General features: G+C 40.7%; 1 protein-coding gene across 8 annotated transcripts in view; it reads right to left on the bottom strand.

Annotated features, from left to right (window-relative positions):
• Nucleotides 1-802: 802 nt before the first annotated feature.
• Nucleotides 803-20,929, bottom strand: part of STAU1 (staufen double-stranded RNA binding protein 1) — a 23,190-nt gene continuing 3,063 nt past the window's right edge. For 2 of the 8 annotated variants that reach the window (XM_017735228.1, XM_017735240.1), the window contains exons 2-15: nt 20,150-20,426; nt 19,227-19,351; nt 18,324-18,480; nt 16,605-16,743; nt 15,725-15,890; nt 10,694-10,792; nt 9,110-9,340; nt 8,404-8,547; nt 7,555-7,701; nt 6,651-6,723; nt 4,910-5,277; nt 4,057-4,179; nt 2,462-2,547; nt 803-1,787 (exon numbers count right to left, since the gene is read on the bottom strand). In XM_017735228.1, the coding sequence (XP_017590717.1) occupies nt 1,700-1,787; nt 2,462-2,547; nt 4,057-4,179; nt 4,910-5,277; nt 6,651-6,723; nt 7,555-7,701; nt 8,404-8,547; nt 9,110-9,340; nt 10,694-10,792; nt 15,725-15,890; nt 16,605-16,743; nt 18,324-18,480; nt 19,227-19,351; nt 20,150-20,342 (2,139 nt within the window). In that variant the 5' untranslated portion in view covers nt 20,343-20,426 and the 3' untranslated portion in view covers nt 803-1,699. The remainder of the gene's footprint in view (nt 1,788-2,461; nt 2,548-4,056; nt 4,180-4,909; nt 5,278-6,650; nt 6,724-7,554; nt 7,702-8,403; nt 8,548-9,109; nt 9,341-10,693; nt 10,793-15,724; nt 15,891-16,604; nt 16,744-18,323; nt 18,481-19,226; nt 19,352-20,149; nt 20,427-20,929) is intronic. The other 6 variants (XM_008635175.2, XM_017735244.1, XM_008635191.2 and 3 more) reach the window with 6 other exon arrangements.

A 20,929-nucleotide genomic window follows, 5' to 3' on the forward strand; every position in this document is an offset into this window, starting at 1 on the left:
TTTAATTTTTAAATGTACAGCATTTTAGTTCTACAAATGTAAAAAAATTTAAAAACAAAAAACCTTTACAATGTTTGGGGGTTTTTTGCTTATAATGATTACACCCAACATGATTCAATGCAATCTGGTCTGCAGTTCCTGTGGCCTGATTGCTCTCGATGATGCAAATAAAATGGCCAAGACATTTAGCTGAGATAGCACCTGCAGGAACTGCTCTCTGTGGCAGGAGTTCTTGCGGGCACTGCACACAGGTGTAGGAACTGCTCCTGCAGGTCACAGGTAAGGAAACACTGACTGTAGCTCACACTCGAACGAGACACTGACACATGTCAGCCTGCGGGGCCAGTGCCGGGGCCAGTGCTGGGGCAGGAGCGGAGCTCTGGTTTGCAGCACTGCCCCCAACATCGCTGAGGCAAGGCAAGGTTGTGGCTCAAGTTACAATCAAACAAGGAAACAGTTTAAGTCTCTACTTTGAAGAAGTCCCATCCACCGGCCGTGCCAGGTTCCTCATTTAAGTTAACTTTAAAGTTTCACTTAGAAGTCCAGCTTGAGCTCCCATTAACACAGCTGCACTAACGCTGTGGCACAAATAACAAACTGTACCCACGTTACTTTGCATTCCCTTGCCCTGCCAGGTCTGCACACCCTGCACAGCACAGAACATAGAACATTCTATATGCACTTGAGAACCACTGGAAGTTACTCCACAGCTCAACACACTGCCCGGACTAGAGCACAAGCATTACAAATCTATAAAAAGCAGCCCCTGTGGTGGTGTACAAGAATAAATTAACCAAAAAAATTTAGTATTACCATTTATTGGTGACAAACACTACGTTTTACTTACATTCCATGGGGAGAAAAAATTCCAGCGTAAACAATGAACGGAAGCAGTACTGAACTCGCGCGGCTATCGTGCTGTACCTGGACCAATGCAAACCTCATCGCGCACCGGCCGTGCGCAAGAACACAACATCAAAAGCAACACAGTTATATATAAACATAGGTAATTTTTTTCAGCCCTACATGGAGATGTAATTAAACAGTATAAAGCACTCAAGGAAAATCAATCTGCAGTTTTATATGCACTACATTGAGATCATATCCTGTACTGTAGTGAGCTGTAAGCCACCGACACACAGTCCCTAAAACACAGCTCAGAGATCACTGAAAGTCACATTGCATTCGAGTTCCCCTACCCCACACTCAAGAAAACTAGAAATTAACCAAAAAAGATCAAACCAAGTTTAAAATTCCTGAAGTGTTTAAATTCCTTCAACCACTGGATAATTAGGGTTGGTTTGCGAAAATATGGGGCTTTTTAAAATGGTGGGACACAGCTTGTTTCCAGTGAAACGCTGCTATTCCAACAAAACCAAAATAACCACATACAGGGATATGATCTTCCCAAGTTAGTTCACAGGTAACATGTCAGTCTCAGAAGACAAAGTTTCTAAACTGTGCTATGGTTCTAGATACAATTAAGAAACTTTTAAATGAAAAATTTATAGTGTCATTTCAATCAAAACAACATAATGAAACTAAAAATGTATCACTGTTTGAAGAAAAAGCAACAGTTATGATTTAGACACTACAGTAGGTTGTAGAGACTGTAGCACTCCAACAGTTAGGTTACATTAAGAGGAAGCATTTGATTTTCTCTGGTGCTTTCAGGTTTGGGTTCAGTCAAGAGCCTATTTCAGGCAGTGCTGTCCAGTGTTTGTCCCAAAGGGTTTGCGCTCGCCGGTTTGAGGAGAGGGTCACTTTCCATTTCTTGTTTCACACATCTAAAATGATAAAACACCTGTTACTTAGGAGACAAAACACTATTTCCACGAATAAGATGCTTTAAATTGGATACAAATAATTTGATGTGCATTTAATAATTTGTTACCATATAACTGCCCCAATTTTTAATCAATTAGCACTTTGTTAATCCCACCACAGTTAATTTAAGAGTTCATTATCTCAATGAGAGGCTCAACTTTCTCTCCTCCCAAACCCAGCCAAGGGAATAATTTGCACCCTCTCCATGTTTCTGCTGAAAATGAGCTTTGACCCCTGCATATCCCTTTATCTGTGACACACAACAGTGCAAAAGAGAGAGAGAGGAGCAGCTGGAACCATGAGCCCACTGCGATGTCACACTCCTTACGGAGAAATGGGAAGGGGCAGCTGAGCTGAGGGAAGCCAGAACTGCTGGGGCCCAGAACTGTCACACTGGGCTGGGGTCACACCACAGCCCCCACACTTCACCCACTCGCTCCTGCTCAGTGCTTTGCCTTTGACACATGGAAGTGACAGGCTTGATCATCCAAACCCCCCTCTGGTCCTGCTGGAGGGCAAACAGCCCTTGGCATTCCAACCTTTCTGGCAAATAAAACCCCTCATGTTATTTGTCTAAAAACTCTCATAGGGTTAATTTGCATCAGTGCAAGGGAAGTCGGTGGAAACCACTCACACAGACATTGGTCCATTTCCTGTCCTTGGCATCTCTGTGGTTTGTTGGTCCAACTCAGACAGCAACTTTAAAATATTCAGTGCAGCCTAAAGAGAAGAGAGAGCACTCAGCAATTCAGCCTCTGGCCAGTTCAGTAATTTAGTGAAAGCACTCACTTAACCCAACCAAATGTTCTTATTTTGGCAATATTTTTAAAGAATTTTTTTTAAGTTGCATAATTATGGTCGAAAAGACAAAGGTGTAGAATTTCATCTTGCTTCATTAAACAGTTCGATGGCGCTGTGACTGGGGATTCCCACTGCACTTGTTTCAGCACTGGGGGAAAACTAACACACCAGACTAGAAACAGCAAGAAAAAAGACACTAAATTAGTAACAGCTCAAACGGTGTGGAGCTTAAGACAAAGAATAGAAAAATACACCGAACCAGAGTCCTTTTCCAAAAAAGAAAACAAGTTACACAAGAATCAAAAATACAACACAGGTGGGGCCCACGTGACTGTTTAACAGGGTCAGTGTGACATGGCTCAGGCCAAGGTCAGTCACCTCCCTTGAGAACTGGTATCTTTTTTCCACTTCATTCAGACCAGTTTCAGGTGCAGCTTCCCAGCACATCCCTGACTCTGGCACAGGCCTTAGTGACAGCTGAACTTTGAACCGAGGAGGGGACTCACAGTGGCCCCAGTCACAGTGTTCAAGCTCTGAACCAGCTGCTCTTTCCCCTTCTCCCCCCTATCCTGACCCCTGTGCTCAGTCTGACAGGAGCTCTGCATAGCAGAATGTAGAGATGGGCATGAAAATGTCCAAAGAAAGTGACAAAGACCAATGAAATCCGTATCAAACAATGTCCATTAGAAAAGTACTGCAACAGTTTTTTGTATAAAAATCAGCAAAATCAGGTTTTCCTACGTGTATTCACATATTGCAAACTATTCCTTCAGGCTGCTGCACTCAGGTCACCTCTGGAGCCCAAAAGAACAAGAAAAATTCCTCTGAATGGGAGCAGACTGGGAACATCCTATCAGCTCCACGTAGTTTTTTATAGCCAAAGTCCCCTGTAGGTTTCAGTATAGCAGCCTCGTTCTTTCACAAAGAAATATTTCAGCCAGTGGTAATAAAAAAATCTTTTTTTATAAAGGGAGATGAACAGATTTAGAGTGTCTTTTACTATCCAGTGCTGAACTGCATTTCTTCCACAAGGGATTCCATTTCTGCAGCAAGTCTGGGAACATGAACCCAACTATCACAGCTCCCAATGAAATATCAGCCCATTCTGACATGGTAAGAAAATAAACTGAGATGCTCCTATGGTTTATAAGTTCCTTTTTGTGCATTTACTGTCATGGGCTCATACAAATACTATCAAGATGCAGCAAATGTGCTTTTTGTAGACCAAAACTGTGAACACATGTTCAGCATATTAAGCATTATTTAGATTAGATTCTGATATTAATAATCATTATTTCCACAACCTGTGAAATACTAGACAAAAATTAGCCAGGGAACTAACAGTGAACATCTAATTCCTTGCTCCCAGCAGTGATATAAAACCTCGGTCTCCCCTCAGGAGTAACATTTCAGCAATGTTCATCATACCATGTCGTGGCAAGACTCCACATCCTTTCCAATCCCATGACTGATCAGCGGTGGCTGAGAGGAACAGTTTATAAGAGATACAAACTCGTTCTTGTTATTTTTTGGAAAGTCTTTATATTCAACCTGAAGAAAAGAGAAGGATTTATTTCTTTTTGTTAACCAAGTACAGAAAGTATATCACAACTGCTACAGATTATTTGCCCATATATGAAGCTGAGCCTTTCTTCTCATCATTCTCTCAGCCAGTAGAACCACTCTATTTGAAGTTTAACCTCACTTACAATGTTTTTTAGTACTCACAAGAGCTTGGCAAGGCTCCTGAATGCAAGTGGCTACTCAATAATGATTGTTACTGGAACCTTTATTCTAATCACTGCTGTCTGCATTTCAAACTTCTGTATTATGCTTTTTGATCCACTGAGCTCATCTGTCATATGAATATAGGAACTTAATGCAATTCTCATTAAAGGGACCTAAAATGCAGAGCTTACAGCAAATGTTACTATACGACGGATTAGTGAAAGAACCTGATTTCAGATCAGCCAAGTTCAAGTCCACACTGTCCTCCTATATCAGGACAATTTTCAGAAAATGCTTCTTTAATTTTGTTCTTCCAAGATCTCAGAGTAGCACTGAATTGGGGCTGAGAATGGGACAGAAATGTGCATTTGAAAATTAAATTTAAAAGGCTGCAAAATTTGGTACGTGTCATAGGTAAATTCAAACTATGATATGAATTTCAGCAGGCTCAGAACTCATCTCTCACCAGCAGAACTGAAAAGCTTTTGAACAAACAAAAGGTTGGACCAGCTTGGATAGCTCTGGAAGAAGTCTTGCAAAGCCGAACATTTACCTGGATTCCTTGAACATTGGAAAGATAGTCCAGCTGCTCGGAGGGCCTGGTCAGAGGTCCATGGGGGACGTGGCCTGAGGAGTTGTTGCTCTTCAAAATGGTCTCGGCAGTAGGAGAAGTGCCCCCATAGAGCAGCTCCCTGGCGATCATCGCCGTCACCGTCGCCTTGGCAGGGTTGGGAGCTGCCCGACTGAACTCTTTGGTGTGGTGTCCTTGATTGGCTCCTACAGCCTGTGCAACCTCAGGGACCATGGGAAGAATTCCAGCAGGAAGCTGCTGATGGCTGAGATAAGGCATCCTAAACTCATCTTCTTTATTACCTGGGAGAAGAGAGGTGCACACTGAAGAGCTGCTGTTTGTGAGTCCTCCTGCAGGCACACACACAGGCACCAAAAGTCACTTTGGAAAAAAATAATTAATTTCAAATTACTTTTGAAATACTAACAAACTTGGTAAGCTCAATCAGCCTTTGGAGGGTCAGAGCTTCAGCATCATTGAGACAGTTTGTTTATTGAATTACTGACTCAGTGCAACACCTGCTTCTGCCAAAAGGGAGCCCCTTTACCTCCAGGAGCAGCTTCTCCAGGTCAGTCAAGCTCACGGACACCTCAGCTGAAATCACATTCTAGATACATCTTTTGCTTTCAGATTTTTTTATTCCATCATTTAAACTGTAGGAGCAAATAATGAAACCACAGAATGACCAGAACCACCATTAAATGATGTAAAGAGTGACAGTCCACAAAGTTTAAACTGTATATTGTGAGAACAACAGGTAGGAAAGGTAAAATGGAATGTTAGCACAAAGAAGCAAGACTATTTACAGCAAATGTCCAGCCACAGTCAATTGATAGCAATTTGCTGACATTATGGTATAAGTTAGATTAAAGAGGGATAAGAACAGCTTTTTAAGGGGAACTCACACAGAGCTATGGATGAAACTTACACAGATGTGCTCAAGAAAATTGGGGAAGACAATGACACCAAAATAAACCAAGGAATCACTATTATGGCAGAACAGATTAATAAAGTTCTGCAGGGCAGAGCTGCTTCAAGCCTAAGGATGAAAGCCAAAACTTGTAGATGGAAGAAAACAGGGATAGAAAAATCTGAATAGGAAGTCAGGAAGTTTATCTAAGACCTTATGGATGCAGGAAAATAGTACTAAAGTCCAAATCAATCCCAACTTACTATAATTTAAACAGCAAAGTTATACTCAAACACAAAGTACCTGAAACATGCTCTCTAGAACAGCAATCTGTGGTGACAGACAAACTCTCCATAATGATTCCTCCCACCAGATGACATTCTGGAGAGCAATGTCTGTGTACAGGGTGGCCAGGTTTGGGGTGCTTTGGTTCCAGCCTGCCACCTTGGGTGTGACCACCACAACTACTGACTGCCTGAAACAAGTGCAGGCACAGCTCCTGCTCTCAGTCATCAAAGACCAGGCACAGACAAAGGTGGTTCTGGACAAGGCCACTTCTTCCCTCTCCAACTCTGCCTTAGGTTGACCAGTTAGTACTGACACCCTTTCTCATCTTCATCCCAGGACCAGGGCCTTGGGAGGAATAAGTTCTTTGGGGTTTGAACCAAACCTTTCCAAGGGCTCCACTTAGTTTGCAAGGCAGCAGCTGCACAGCTCTGCTCATCCCAGAGTGCTACATGGCACTGCTGAAGGGACTGGGAACAGACCTGACACCCCCCAACAGGGCCCTGCTGCTTTCACCAGGTTACTCACTAGCTGAAGTCTCTTCAGAGCCCGGCTCAAAGAAGGTTACTTTTCTTCCATCACCTGGTTTTTTCACTGGGGTCTTAAAAATAAAAGGAAAAGAACTCAAATACACAATACCCCTTTAAAACTTTTTTCCCCATTAATTTTAAAACAAATTTAAGGTTTTCAAGATGCAGGTGATCTGACCAGCCAAAATTTAACTGAAAAAGTTATTACTCAAAAACATCAATAATCACATTGCTAGCACGAAAAGAGAAGTTCAGTGATTCTTATTCATTGAAGGCCTAAAACTACCACATCCCAGAGAAGTGGTATTAGGAACACAGCTACTCAAAACTAGATACCAGAATAAAGCCAGTTAAACTGCCATTAGTTACTGGTACTGCTGAGGGGAGCATACCGGACACAAATGAGCACATACACAAAAACAAGAGAACTAACCCTAGATTTGCTGTTTGAGCTCCCTGGTAGTATCTGCTGAATCACCAGCAGAACACAAGGCTCCTTCCCTGCTAAGGGACCCACCAGAGAAACCCATAACAAACTTTCCACTGCAACTGGTGACGAGGCTGTGTAAAACTATTGCTACCAGAGTACTGTAACCTATAGGTCTGCAAGTTTCTAAGACAAACACATTGATTATCACAGGTTCTGAGACATTTCACAAAGCAGAACACATTCATTTAGCCTTCTGATGTGACTTTGATTTACTTGAAAACCCAAACACTTAATGTATCCAAAACACTGGATATGAAGTATTTTTTCAGAGAGCAGTCCCCTCAATACCATAGTTTCCTGGCTAGCGCAGAGGGAATGAACTTCCTACCCTGTTACTGCCTTGCAAAGCTGCTTCAGTTTCAGCTCAGCCTTTGCTGCAACATTAACCAGCTGCTGCTTCCTCAAGACTCACCTTCTCTTCTGTCTTTAATGCTGGTTTTGGAGGTTGAGGTTGAGGGACTTTGAAACCTAAAATTTCCAACATATTTTCAGCTGCATTGCGTTTAGCAACCTTTTTGTTCGTGCCCATTCCTTCAGCTGTGTGTACACCAACTTTCACCTGGACAGAAGAGGAAGAAAACACAATTCTTAAGCAGTAGTATGGGGATTCCCTTATTAGTGATCTGTGTCTCAAGCATGCTGTGAGTCACAAAACAGTTCCAAGTGGTCATTGTTCTAAGCAAGTTGTCATTTATTATCAGTGATCATTGGCCTTCAAGCACAAAAAACCCAAAGAGAAGTCACACAAAGAACTGTGTTTCATCATCTCACCTTGGGTACCCAGGTTAGTAGTAATAAATCCTTTGTTACAAAATATAAGCAGCTTAGTATCTCTTAGCAGAACATTAATACTCCTGTTAGTTAAAACATTAGGCAGTTACAACATAGACTACTGGTGCCCTGTGCAATTTCTTTTTAAACATGACTCAGATCACTTTTCTTGAACCTTTATCTTCTGTGAATGTAGCCCATTAGATATTTTGTTATATCATGTCATGGAAACCTGTTAACTCTGTATATCATCATGACAACCTGATTGCCATTAAAAAAAAAAAAGAGATGTGAGCCACACCACCAGATCTGTGCAATGGTCACACCCCACACCACCAGATCTGTGCAATGGTCACACCCCACGCCACCAGATCTGTGCAATGGTCACACCCCACACCACCAGATCTGTGCAATGGTCACACCCCACGCCACCAGATCTGTGCAATGGTCACACCCCACGCCACCAGATCTGTGCAATGGTCACACCAACCTGCATCACGAACTCCCTGCGCCTGGGCAGCCCACGTTCTGTGATGAGCATGTACTCGGGTTCCTTCTCCTTCTTGGCCTGCTGTATCTGGGCAAGTCTGCTAATGGGATTCATTCCTTGACCGTATTCTGGACTTGTCTGCAGCTATATAGAATAGTGTTTAGGAAGTAAGACAAACTTTGTGAATATTTGGTTTAATAGACAAAACACAGCATGACACTGAATTCATTCATCTCAAGATTTTAAGAATACTGAAATAAAAATTGCTTAATGAAACACTGTCACAGCCAAAGAGAAATACTGAATTTATCTGGCTCCGCTGTCACACTTGACCACATGTAACCTACCCTGCTAATAGCTTTACAAATTCTAATCCTGCTATATTAGGAGGGACAGCCTTGCAGGACAATTTGCATGAGCAAAATCAAGCAAAACCCGAAGCTGTAAAGTCTGAGGCTTTAAAGTCAGAGCTTGATTTTTATGCACTGCTCTTTCTTTTCTAAGGTTTCTCTTTCATCCAGAATTTACTGGTAACTGCTATAAAAGTGGTGTCAGAACCCCATTAGAGTGGGAGCAAAATAGCAGCTCATTTGTTGCACCAGACAACTGGGAAAGGTTGAGCAGCTGAAGAGTGTTTATAACTGACTCAGAAAAGCCTCTCTGATGATTATTTGCACAGTCAAATTTCCAACCTTTTCTCTCTTACCTTCACTATTGATTTTGTTTTCTTTTTGATTCGTGGCTTCATTTTCTCAACCATAGGAAGGGGTGGCAATTTTTTCAGTTCTTCTAGGACTGCTATTGCAGCATTTTTCTTTGAGATCTTCTTGCTCTTTCCTTCACCTTCACCCATGAATTCTCCAACTGATACCTTGGTTACAAAACTCTTCATATGGGGAGGACCACTTTCCTTGGTCACCTGTTTCAGAGGGAAAAACTGAGTGAAAGCGTGATAAACACTTATTAAAAATGGCAGGGCACATTGTTTATAGCAAACTTCTCTCAAGAACTAAGGATAAAGAGATTTTAGATCTTCATACCATCCAAAAAGTAAATCATATTCACTCTAATAACATATTCCCACCCAACTAAGCATATATTTTAAAAAGATGAGATGCAGCAAGCAGTAAACAGTATTTACACAAATCATTAACCTTTCTTATTTAATTGACTGATTTACTGTTTCAGTATAAAAATATGACTGTTCTATTTCATCAGTGTGTACTTCCCCACAGTTAACATCACCTCATTAAATATATCATGGTACAGTAATAGAACATTACAGAGAAAGCAACTCTTTAGGATCTAGCATTTTAGTCCAGAAATTCTGACTTCTGAACTCTGAAGTTCTGAAGAATTCTGGAGATATCTAGGAGATAGCTGCCTGCTACAGATTTAGTCTTTTAACTCCACTCCTAACACATCGTACTCCAAAATATCCATATCATCAAAAAGTAAGAATGAATTAAGAGCTTCCACCCACAATTGGCTTTGTGTGACAGTGTATTTTTACCAGTGATGCTCAGGCTGATCTGCAATAATTGAAAGTTTCATGTAAAATTTCATAGAACAGCTTCAGAAGCAATTTAGTTACACACAATTGCATTTTCTTACTATAATAATTCAGATAGTTGGCTTAAATGTTACTCTGCCAGCTCAGGAAAGCAGCATGATAAATTATTATTTTAGTGAAACAGAGATGCTCCTGTGGAAGCTCCTGATTTAAGATAACTGAAATGATCAAGGAGGGGCAAAGAGGCAGCAAGGAGCCAGGCCAAAGGGAAAGGAAAGTCAGATGCACATGAGGTCACCTCATGGCAAGAAAAGAAACCTACTTGTGAGATTCTGCACCTCATGGGTAGTCCAGATCAGTGCTTAATTAAGCAAATACTTCCATATGTGTCTTTCAGAGTGAGCTCTAGTCTTTTGCCTCGACTCTGCACTTCCATGTTCTAACCATTAATGCAGGGTTGTGTTTTGGTTCTTCACTGTAATACGTTTTTTTCAAAAAGCTTGGAAAAAAGATTGCACAGACAACCACAGCATAGCTGTTCACTCCATGTGATCATTTTAGGGCATGAACTTGTGAACAGGTGGATTTTTCTTTTTTCTTCCCTTTACCATATAATCTCCAAGACAAATCAGGGTGACTGTCAAAGGTGAAAGTGTATTCACAACTAACAAGACATGTTAAAAGTCAGTTGTTTGGGTTATCTAGGAGAGACTCAGCTTAATGTGCACCCTTAATAGTCTAATAAAAACAAATCTAGAGCTTGTAAAATAAACATACCTCAAAATTCACAGGCAAGTTCCTTTTAAGTGCAATCTCAAAAACTTGGCTTATTTCAGATTTATTGAGATTTTCATCATCTGGTTCTTTTCCGTTAACCTAAAAGAAGCATACTCTATTTAAAATAAAGATCCTATTAAATTGAATTTTATCCATTCAACCACTTTACTGAACTCTGCAAATTTTAAGTACTCTAACCTTTACTGCCATGTTACGTGAATGTGGAGAAATGCAGCTCACACACTACAGAACTGAATCCTAAGAAGCTCATTAAGGTGTACGGGTAAAAGGTTGCAAACCTTCATATTTTCATGTGCTCATTACAAGAAAGAACAAATTGAATAAATGCCAATAGGTTTAAAAATGTGTTTAAAGAAAGTGCTACATGATTTCCAAATGGAAGTACCTTTATGAAATACAATTTTCATATACTGACTGGACATTTGCACCAAAAGCACTAAGACAGGATCAGGTAAGAGAAAGGGCAGGAAAAATAAAGATTCTAAGAGTGGGACCAGTGTGAATGAGGGATGGCTGACGAGCCCCCTGGCACAGTCCTGTCTTTTCACATGCTCCCTTGTAAGTGCTTCATCTGCAGCTTTGTTTTCTCATGTCAAGAACATCCTATCAGGAACTTCCCTAAATCAAACACAGACCATCTCTGAGAACTCAGACCTGCTAGGACAAACAGTGCCAGGGAAGCTTTCCTACAGGCACATCTATGTATCTCCAGGTAAAACTTTGACTGGGATTCCAAAAATGTCTTCACTGGTGCTGGCATCAACATGAGCTAAGGCATGTCAACAGCAACAGAGAAATTTTAGGACTAAGTGTCCAGCAGGGATATTGGAAAGATTATGATAAAGATGAACAGCAACAATACCACCAATTTTATCATGCCACAATACTAGTTATGCAGCCAGGTAATAAAAATTATTTAAGTATCTTACTGGAGCAGCAGCAGGGGAGCTGAGCTAGAAAGTTTTCATAGATTAAAACTTGTTTGATGGCAGCAAGCATCCCCCAGGTCTGCTACTAACAGGTTAGTTTAAAACATGAAGGATTTTTTTATCCCATCAGTTAAGACAGCCTCTTCCCATCTCAGAAAAAAAAAAAACTAGTAAAATTTTCACTCCTCCCACTGTCCCATCAGACTTCCCACTGTTCTCATGGGCTGACTTGTCCGTCAGGCTTGAGCTGCAGGGGAGCACGCTGGGCACAGCCCTGGCACTGCTGGTGCCAGTGGCAGAGGCAGAGCAGGTCCGTGTGGAGCCGTCCCAAGCACTGCTCCGCTCTGGAGCCGAGCCCGCGGCAGCCGCACTGGGCACGGCCACACGCACGGGGCAAAACCGGGCAAAAAGGGGCACAACTGGGCAAAAGGGACAAAACCAAGATCGAGTACAGCAGTCTAAAGTCTCAGTCATCATCTCCCAAATCCCATTGCCAATGCACTTGCTAAGTTCACAAGGAACAGCAGCATATTCCCAGGAGCAGTATTTGAATTCCTAAGGCCACGTTCACTCTGGCACTGCCAGGAAGGGTCTGTCACTGTCCTCACTCACCAACATTGGCACAACAACTTCAATCACAAGTACTTTTCCTCTCCTTGTAATTTCAGATATATTCTAGTTTTTCAAATTCCAATGTTTTTCTTTGTGAAGATGACCAGGACTTCTCTTAACTGGATTAAATTTTTGCCACTTAATATCCTCTCAGGAGAACACAATTAATAGAAGGGAATTATTTGCTCTATTGCAGTGTATGTTCTTAACACATTCTAAGTCTGTGTGCACAGTGCAAAATGAAGGTTCTTTTCCTCAATACCTTTATCTAAAATAATGAGTTATTATTATTATTATTATGAAAATAACCATTAACAGACTATAGCTATTTTACTGATTATTTTGCCTCTACTTGAGTTCTGGATCAGTTTACTTTATAAAGCGAAAATAATCATACACACACACTCTCACCCTTTCCCTGCACACTTCAAGGCAGGTGATGCCTAAAGTTTATTTTTGAAGTATTTTGCATGTTTGCATTGACTAAACTCTCCAGGAATTATGCCTCTAAATCTGAATGAGACCCCGAAGCATTTACCACTCTTAGCTCTCATCACATTGTTCAAGCAAATTCCAGAAGTACTGTACTCCATTACGAGGGACTTGCCCTCTTCCAGGAACTCCTTCCACAGGCCCTTCCTCAAGGCTGCTTGTGAGCAAACACTGAACACCTGTGGAGGTGCTGCCCAGAAATGCACTGATAAATCAGTCATCAGTCTGAGCCTGTTCTTCCACATTAAGGGTACTAAGAGCAGCTGATATTTACCAAATGAGTTGGCAACAAACACAGAAGCAAATTTTGAGGCAAAAATAGAATCCCTGCCTAAGAATCATGCTAGGAAGCTCAGCTTTACATGTTTCCTAAGCTTTAAATCAATGCTTTATCACTTGTCTTTGAATATGCTAACCCCATCCTGCACCTTCACCAGCACGTCCAACCCCGGCCACACTGAAGGTCCTTGTGAGGGCTCCCACCGCAGCCCCCTCTCAATGAAGAGCTCTAACATTCAACTGAGTTCTTCACACAGGGCTTGGTCCAGCTGAGAGCCAATATTATTACTTTCTTTTTCCTGCCTCTTGCTCCTAGATATGCAGCCCGAAAAGGTGTGAGAAATGGTCATTCTTTCCCTTAAAGTCTAATAATTTCATTCAATGATTTCTTCTTAGAATCACAGAACCATTTAGTTTGGAAAAGATCTTTAAGATCATTGAGCCCAACTGTTATTGTGCACTAAATATTTTCTAATTTAAAAATAAAGAGCAAAATTCCATAAAAACAAAAAATTGTAAAAAAAACCCCAAATAATAAAAAAAATTAGAAAATTACTCCCCCTTAAAACACATTAGTTCAAACTTCAGAATATTCTGTTTACACAAGCATACACACAAATGGGATACACCAAAATAACTACATTTAAAAGGAAAATTACTGGCAACATCATATGACTGGGAGGAAGTATCAGGATTATGTCTGCTTGTGAAATCTTCATTTGCTTCCGTTGTATACAGGCATCTTTAACAGCATCTCTCGTGACCCCACACTCCTGTATCCTTTCAGGCCCCTGCCTCAGTGGATGCAGGAATGAACAGGGTTCACTTAGCACCACAACCTTCCTTATTCTACCTTCATCTTGGCTACAGTGAAATGCTGCTACAAAAACAATCCCCTCAGACTTTCCTAAAACTACAACAGTTGAAAGCCACAAATATCAATTAATTCAAGTACCAAACTTTAAGTGAAAACTCGATTTATTCAAGTATTTGTTATAAACCAGCACCCCCTGTTCCAAGGCCCACTCTCCTTCTCCTAAGCTGCATTTCCTATTGTTCCTTTTACAGACAAGTCAAATATAAATTGAAAAATAAAATGACAAATGCAGTTTTCTCAGAGTCAAGACACCATTCAGGTCCTGACTTCTTAATAAAATAATTCTCCCTTCTTGCAGTCTTACATAATTTACTTCCTCTACCTCTGGATTTATATCCCTCACACAGAATGAGATATCCTAAAACAACCGCAGTGTTTGTTCTGAAGACCTCACATTATCCAACTCCAAAACACAATTCTCTACATTTCCAGAAAGTCACCTGTACTGAAGCATCTCTAAAACACTTAACAAAGAATAATTCAGTGACATGTGAGCCCTGCAGAGCTGCTCTCCCTGGGTCTGTGCTCCCTGAGGGGGGAAAGGGCCCATGAGAGCAGCTTATCTGTTACGAGGATGGGTGCAAAAAGGGGATGTTCTGCACCACTGATACAGAACAATATTCCAGAATTTGGGGTTCCCAGAACTGAAGGGGAACATCCTCCTCTGCTTTGGCCTCTCCTGCATGAAGACCAGCTGGCCCCTGCCCACACTCTGCCAGTCACCAGTTCAGATTTCAGTGCAGGGCTCACCCCAAGTCCCAGCTCCTGTTCCCAGCATCACTCTCTTTTCCCAACAGCATCTGTAATCCCTAGGAGCCTCCATCTTTCAATAATCTGCATTCCTCCAGGAGAGCTTTTGCTTACCCAAAGCACCTCCATCAATGCCTCCCAAGCCTCTTCCCTGAACTGTCAGATCCAGTGCTTTTGCCCAGTTACCTGGGCAATGCTCACTCCCACACGCACCAAGTTTTAACTCAGTGTCCCTTGGTTTCCCAACACATTTCCTCAAGCCTCTTGCTCTGCCATTCCTGGTAGTTCCCAGCTATTTTTTTCTCAGTCTGAGACCCCTTGTTGCCTTCTTGTCCAATTCTTCATTTTCCTTCTTTCTCAGCACACAGCCAGACTCCATATCCAGCAAGTTCTCACACTCCCCAGATTGCAAAGCACCCAACACGCACGGAGGGGTGCAGGCTCCCAGCCAGCCCAGCAGCAAAGCAACTCCTGTGCCCACAGTGAGACCTTCTGCCTAAAGCCACTCAACAAAAAAGCATGAAAAACACAGTAACGGTATTGGAACAGAAAGTGCTGGGCAGCCATAAATATATGAAGGGATAAAAACTGTCTTCTTATATTCCTATCAAAATGTGTGTATGAGTTTACTACTTCCATGCATTTCTTGCTCTTCTAGAACTTCCATGGTTCTTTCCAAAATCATGTAGGGATTTTGCCCAGGAAGTAAATCCATGCCTGAGTATTATGTTGCCTATTTATGCACTTCTTCAGAAGTTTGTTTATGATCTGTACCTGGTAAGATATTAATTCCTATCTATGCTTCCAGTGCTCATATCTGACAGAGGTCTACAGCATTGCTGTGGAAAAATATGACAGTAAAAAAATTAACAATTTCATCTGGGAAAATTCTAGTTCCATAGAAATTTATGGTTTTAAATCAAAGTGTTTCTATTGACACAAGTAAGTCACCACTGCTACACAGAATTAAATTTCCCAACTGTCCCCTTCCTCTCAATAAGAAAAAAATCTATAGTAATATCCCAGTTTATTCTAGCAATTTATGCTTACGACACTAAGATTAATTCCCACCTCTGGTTTCTCAGGCAAGGGCTCGTTCTGCAGAACTTTCAGTGCTTTAGCAGCTGCATCATGCTTAGCAGCTTGTCTTGTTCTTCCCTTCCCATGAAACTGCTGCCCTCCAATTGAAAGCTCCACTTGGTAGAGTAAAGGCCCGACAGGAAATGGGTAAAAGTACCTGCAAAGAAAGAGGTAAATAAGCAAATGATTTGGCCTACAAAGTAAACAGACATCTAAGTTAGATGTGGGTCCATGTCTTGGATACCAATAACCACAATTCACCATGGAAGCCCTAATTTTAAAAAATCAAATTTTGATTTACAGCCTTAAAGAATTTAGTGAGCAACCTTTGAAACAAATATTGACATTCCTTGTTTTACAATAGGAACACATTTCTGACCAAGTGCTACACAAAGACAACGTAACCATGCTTCTATGGACTTGGCAGGCCAGGAAGTTTTGAATTCTAAGTTCCGTTGCCTATATAGAATTCTTTAAACAGCAACTTTAATTTAAATAGTTTCAGAAGAAGCATCAAACTGTTTTCTTCAGTTTTGCTTTTACACACAAAGGAAATGCAGGAAATATGTACCTAATATTTAGCTATTTGCTCAATGAAGCTGGCTATACATGAATGTTCTCAAAAAGACTTCAATTTTCAGTCCAGCTCCCTTGCCCCACCCCAAAGAAATAAAGCACTGGAGATAAGGCAAATTACAGATATTGGTGGGTGTACTTCTCCAAAGCTCCTGCCTCGCAAGCTGGCCATGTTTCAGCTGAGTGTCCCTGGAAGGGGGACACAGCCAGTTTTCAGAAGTCAGCATCGAGGCACGGGGTGGTGAGAGCAGAGGTTCAAAGGCAGGAGCCTGCAATCCCCCGAGCCAACACCTACCGTGGGGGGTAGGTACCACCCCGCATGGTGTAGTTGTAGGTGGATCTCATCCCCGTGTAAGGGTCGATGGGTTTGTACATGGGCTTCTTCCCCAGCTTCATGCAAAGTGCATTCAACTCCACTGTGGGGGTTACACTGTCTAAATAAAAAGGAATAGAAAGGGTTGTCCAGCTGTCACAAGGAACTGAGACAATTTAAACTCTTTTTGCTGGCTCAAAGCAGGGAAAAATGAGCTCAACTTTTGCCACATGCAGTATCTTAAATGACTGAATTCCAAACAGAACTGCTAATGAACAGAAAGAGAATAAGTCTGTATGATGCACATTAACATCAACAGCCTAGTACAGCTGTGGCAAGTCCTGTTACAAAAAAGTAAATTTGCAGGGAGCTCTTTTTGGATTTTTTTTTAAATTTTGCTTTTAATTTCTGAAGCTGCTAATTTACCTACGTTTACAGTGTACCTAACAAAGTGCAGAAAAAGAATTTTCTGCAGGAAAGAAATTTCTCCAAATATACATTCTACATCCTTTCTGTGTCTCTTGTTTACTGAGAATGATCAAACATTTCTCTGTCCTCAATGACCTAAGAACGATTTTTATGACTCTTCACTTTCAAATCACAACTGGCCTTGTCAAAAGGCAGGTAAATTGCTACTGAGGGCTAAAACATTTCTCTCAGTGCCGGTATTGTGGGCATGAAGATCTGACTCCCAGTCCATTCTCACTGGAGAAAGAACAGGCAAGTGTCATTTTTTTCTACCACAGGTCTCACTGGCTCAGAAATCAGTTGTACTCTAGTACAAGAGGTCTGGTGTGAGGTAATTGCCAAAAGAAAGCGAAACTATGGAACAGATGCACAAAGTAAGTACTTGCTAGCTTTTAGTATTTTCACTGTTGACCATACAAAGTGTTTCTAAGGAATGAATTTAGGTAGTATCAGAACAAAGGAGAAGTTTTAACCCTTGCTGAACACACTAATGCTGTCCTAACAGCTTTGCAAAGCACACACGTGTGCAGCTAAGATGTGAAGACAGTGCATACAGAATTTTACATTTTAAAAAGAGCTTAAAAGCAATCTAAGTAATGTAAGAACTTCACTAAACATAGCAAACTACAATTTCAATGCTTTTATACAAATCAATGTATATATTTATTTTTAAAGTACAAATTACACAAATTCCAAAGTTCTGATCCCATCTCCCACAACATAAACTTCTTTGGGTTTTATGAAATTAACATTTCTAAAGTAGTCTTTTTTGTCCAGCTTTTGAACTATCCTGTCAGAATTACGTAACTCATTCATCTGCCCATGAAAAAGATTATTCTTTGCTGTGACCAAATTCCTCATGTAGTTTTTTGTTCTTGTTGTTCTTTTTTTAATTTGGTTTTTTTTAGGATTAGGATAAACATCTTTTTCAGGATTTCCTAGAGTGTTACAATACAAGACAGTAAGTCAAGCAACAGGTTCTTCAAGCCAGAATGATCTGACGGAAAAAAAAAATATTTTAAACTTATTAATATGATTGTATTTATCATGTCACCTACAGCAATCAAAGATTAAATCAAGATGAAGTTCTCACAAAACCTGACAATTTCCATTATTAAACAGGCAGAATCACAGTTTTTATTCGTCCTCATGCAACTTCAATACATACCAAAAGCAGAAAGGTGTATTCTCTCTATGTATAACTATTTTAAATCAGTTTGTTGTGGCATATACCTGGATTCTTGCCTTCACTACGAGATGGACGAGCTGTAGGCTTCGGGAATTTTGTCCCTTCCAAAGCTTTGGCAGCTGCTGCATGTTGCGCTTTTTTAATACTAGTTCCTTCAGCTTCCCAATGCTGGTCCCCAAGAGTCAGCTGCACTGTAAACACCTCAAAACCAGAAACAGGGTATTTTGTAAAAAGCTGCTTCAGAATTAATGTAGTTTATTAGACCCTATTACACAAAACAATGAGTCTTTCAGTGATGCACAAGTTGAGAATATGGTAATCCAAGTTCTCCTTAACTCCCAGGTCATCTCCAGATTTTCAACACTTTGGACATCAACAGGATTTTCCCAATTACTGAACTAAGAATTTCACAACAATTGTAGCTGGCAAATATCCTGCATGAGATCTGACAGGCTAAAAACCCAGAGCAGTGTGGGGAGAGGTGACAGCCCCAGGGGAGCTGCTGTGCCCAGGTCACTGAACAGCAGACTGGAAACTCACCCTTCTTTGTGACACATAACTCCACTTCTGCTTTAATCCTCTGAAAGGTTTTGTAAAGCTATTTTTCAGCAGTTTGAAGAAAGTTAAGTTCCCACTGTACCATAAAAGCTTCTACATGCCCACAGGTGAATGAAACACAATTGAACAGATGTTCTCAATGTTATTCCAATACTTTCTGTAAATGCCAACTCCTTCACACCTTGACACCTTGTGACATTTTGAGAACCCAACTTTTTAGTTCCCAGGTACCAGTTTCACACTTCCCTACCATTGATGCTCTGGGGGGGCTTCCCTTTCCTCTCCATTACTCTGGATTATTTTGCACCAAAATCACACATTTCACCTTTCCACTCCTGAAGGTGAAAGAGCATGAGCAGCAGCAACAAGAAACTTGTATGAACATTTACCTTAGAATGAGCTGGACCTTGCTCACTCAGAAGCTTATACTCGGGCTGAATCTTGTTGAAACGGGCTAATTCATTCACAAGACACATGGGGGTTTTCTCTTTGGGGTTTGCCATGTTTGAAGGAGCTGAAAGGTTGCATAAGATCAGATAAATGAACTGATAACTGTGAACTGTACTACAAATTTTAATTAAAAAAAAGAAATCTCAGTGGCTTAGCATTTAGTTGTGTGCAATGCTGGAATAGACAGCTTTGCTCACTGGCCAAACTGGTAACAATCTATTGAACTCTGGGATTTCCAAGCAATGCTCATGCCTAAAAAGCATCATCATTAAATTCAAGGTTCTAATGCAAGCCAGAAGTAGGAAGTTAGAAGACTCCTGCATACAGTTCCCATCTTATCTAGTACATTTCAAGGTCCAAATCTTCCAAGTATTCATAATTACCACTTGCTTTGAATAAATTTCAAAACCTCACATTTCCCTTTTCCTGTTTTCCCCTATTAGCTATTTTTTATTACTCTTTATTTGTTCTCTTGCATTTTGTTAGTGTAATATATTTATCATTAAACTGGTCATAGAAGAACTAAAGATAATAGAACTAAAACTATTTCCAACAACACTTTTTTGTACTTAAAACAAGCTACTGGTAGAAAAGATGGATAGTAATGTTTCAAAAATTTATGTCATACAATTAAAAATATTCTTTACTATTACAAACATATCACTTAATTGCTGGAACTTTAGGTTAAAGTATGCTTCTAGCTGTCTCCAACAGACTTCATTTCATAGGGAGAAAGCATTGCAAGCTACTGCAGTTGGATAAATATTACTTTCAAATCATGTGTAGGCGCAAGGCATCAGGAATATATCAGGCCAAACTGTAAGGGTTAAAAATATATACAGTTATTGGCCCTCTATCTTACCTGCAGCTGCATTGGTGGATGTAACTGAAGCAGAGGGCAAAGCAGAGTTTTGGATAGGTCTGCCTGCATTTTCAGAGGGCAAAGAACTAGTAGTAGAAGGTATACTCAAAGGCTGTGAAAGAGATGGGGTTTTATTCAGTATTTGGCTCCCAGCAAGGGCAGCAGAAGGTGTCTGAATCTGAACTTGAGACATGTTTCACTTCCAACCAGAGCAGATTCTGTAGGCAAACAGCTTTGAACGCAGACAAATTCCAATTTTGGAAGCCAAATTATTGACCTAAAATGTAAAGATGAAAACCAGATTATACTAAATATTTAGCATTCTCTAACTAACAATCTACTGAAATTATTCCTCCATCAGCAAAAGGGGAAACAGTGTTCAACCAAGCACCCATTGTTCCCATTTTGTCCAATTAGTCACTCACACATCCAGTTTGCACAGCACAGTTCCACCCATACACCCCACTGTGTTTCACACTTCTTTCATTTATAGAAGAGTAGTACAGAAGCGTTATTTATGCTTGTTCATTACTGTCTGTCTCTTTTCCCCACCACCGAATCCACTTAGAAAGCAAATCCTGTTACTCACACCCAGAGCCACTGGTTATACACTGAACAAAGAGCAACTTCCACAGACAAATTACATTTCATGCATTCTACCATTTGAAGTTAAACTTTTTCACTTGGAGGGCAAGAAATAAATGCAGTCTTTACAAAAAAACTGCTTAGAGCATACATCCTTTATTATCATCATAGAGTTTTCCCCCAGGATCACCAGGA

This window comes from Corvus brachyrhynchos, unplaced genomic scaffold (genome assembly GCF_000691975.1).
Source record: "Corvus brachyrhynchos isolate BGI_N302 unplaced genomic scaffold, ASM69197v1 scaffold10, whole genome shotgun sequence".
Taxonomy (NCBI): Eukaryota; Metazoa; Chordata; class Aves; order Passeriformes; family Corvidae; genus Corvus; species Corvus brachyrhynchos.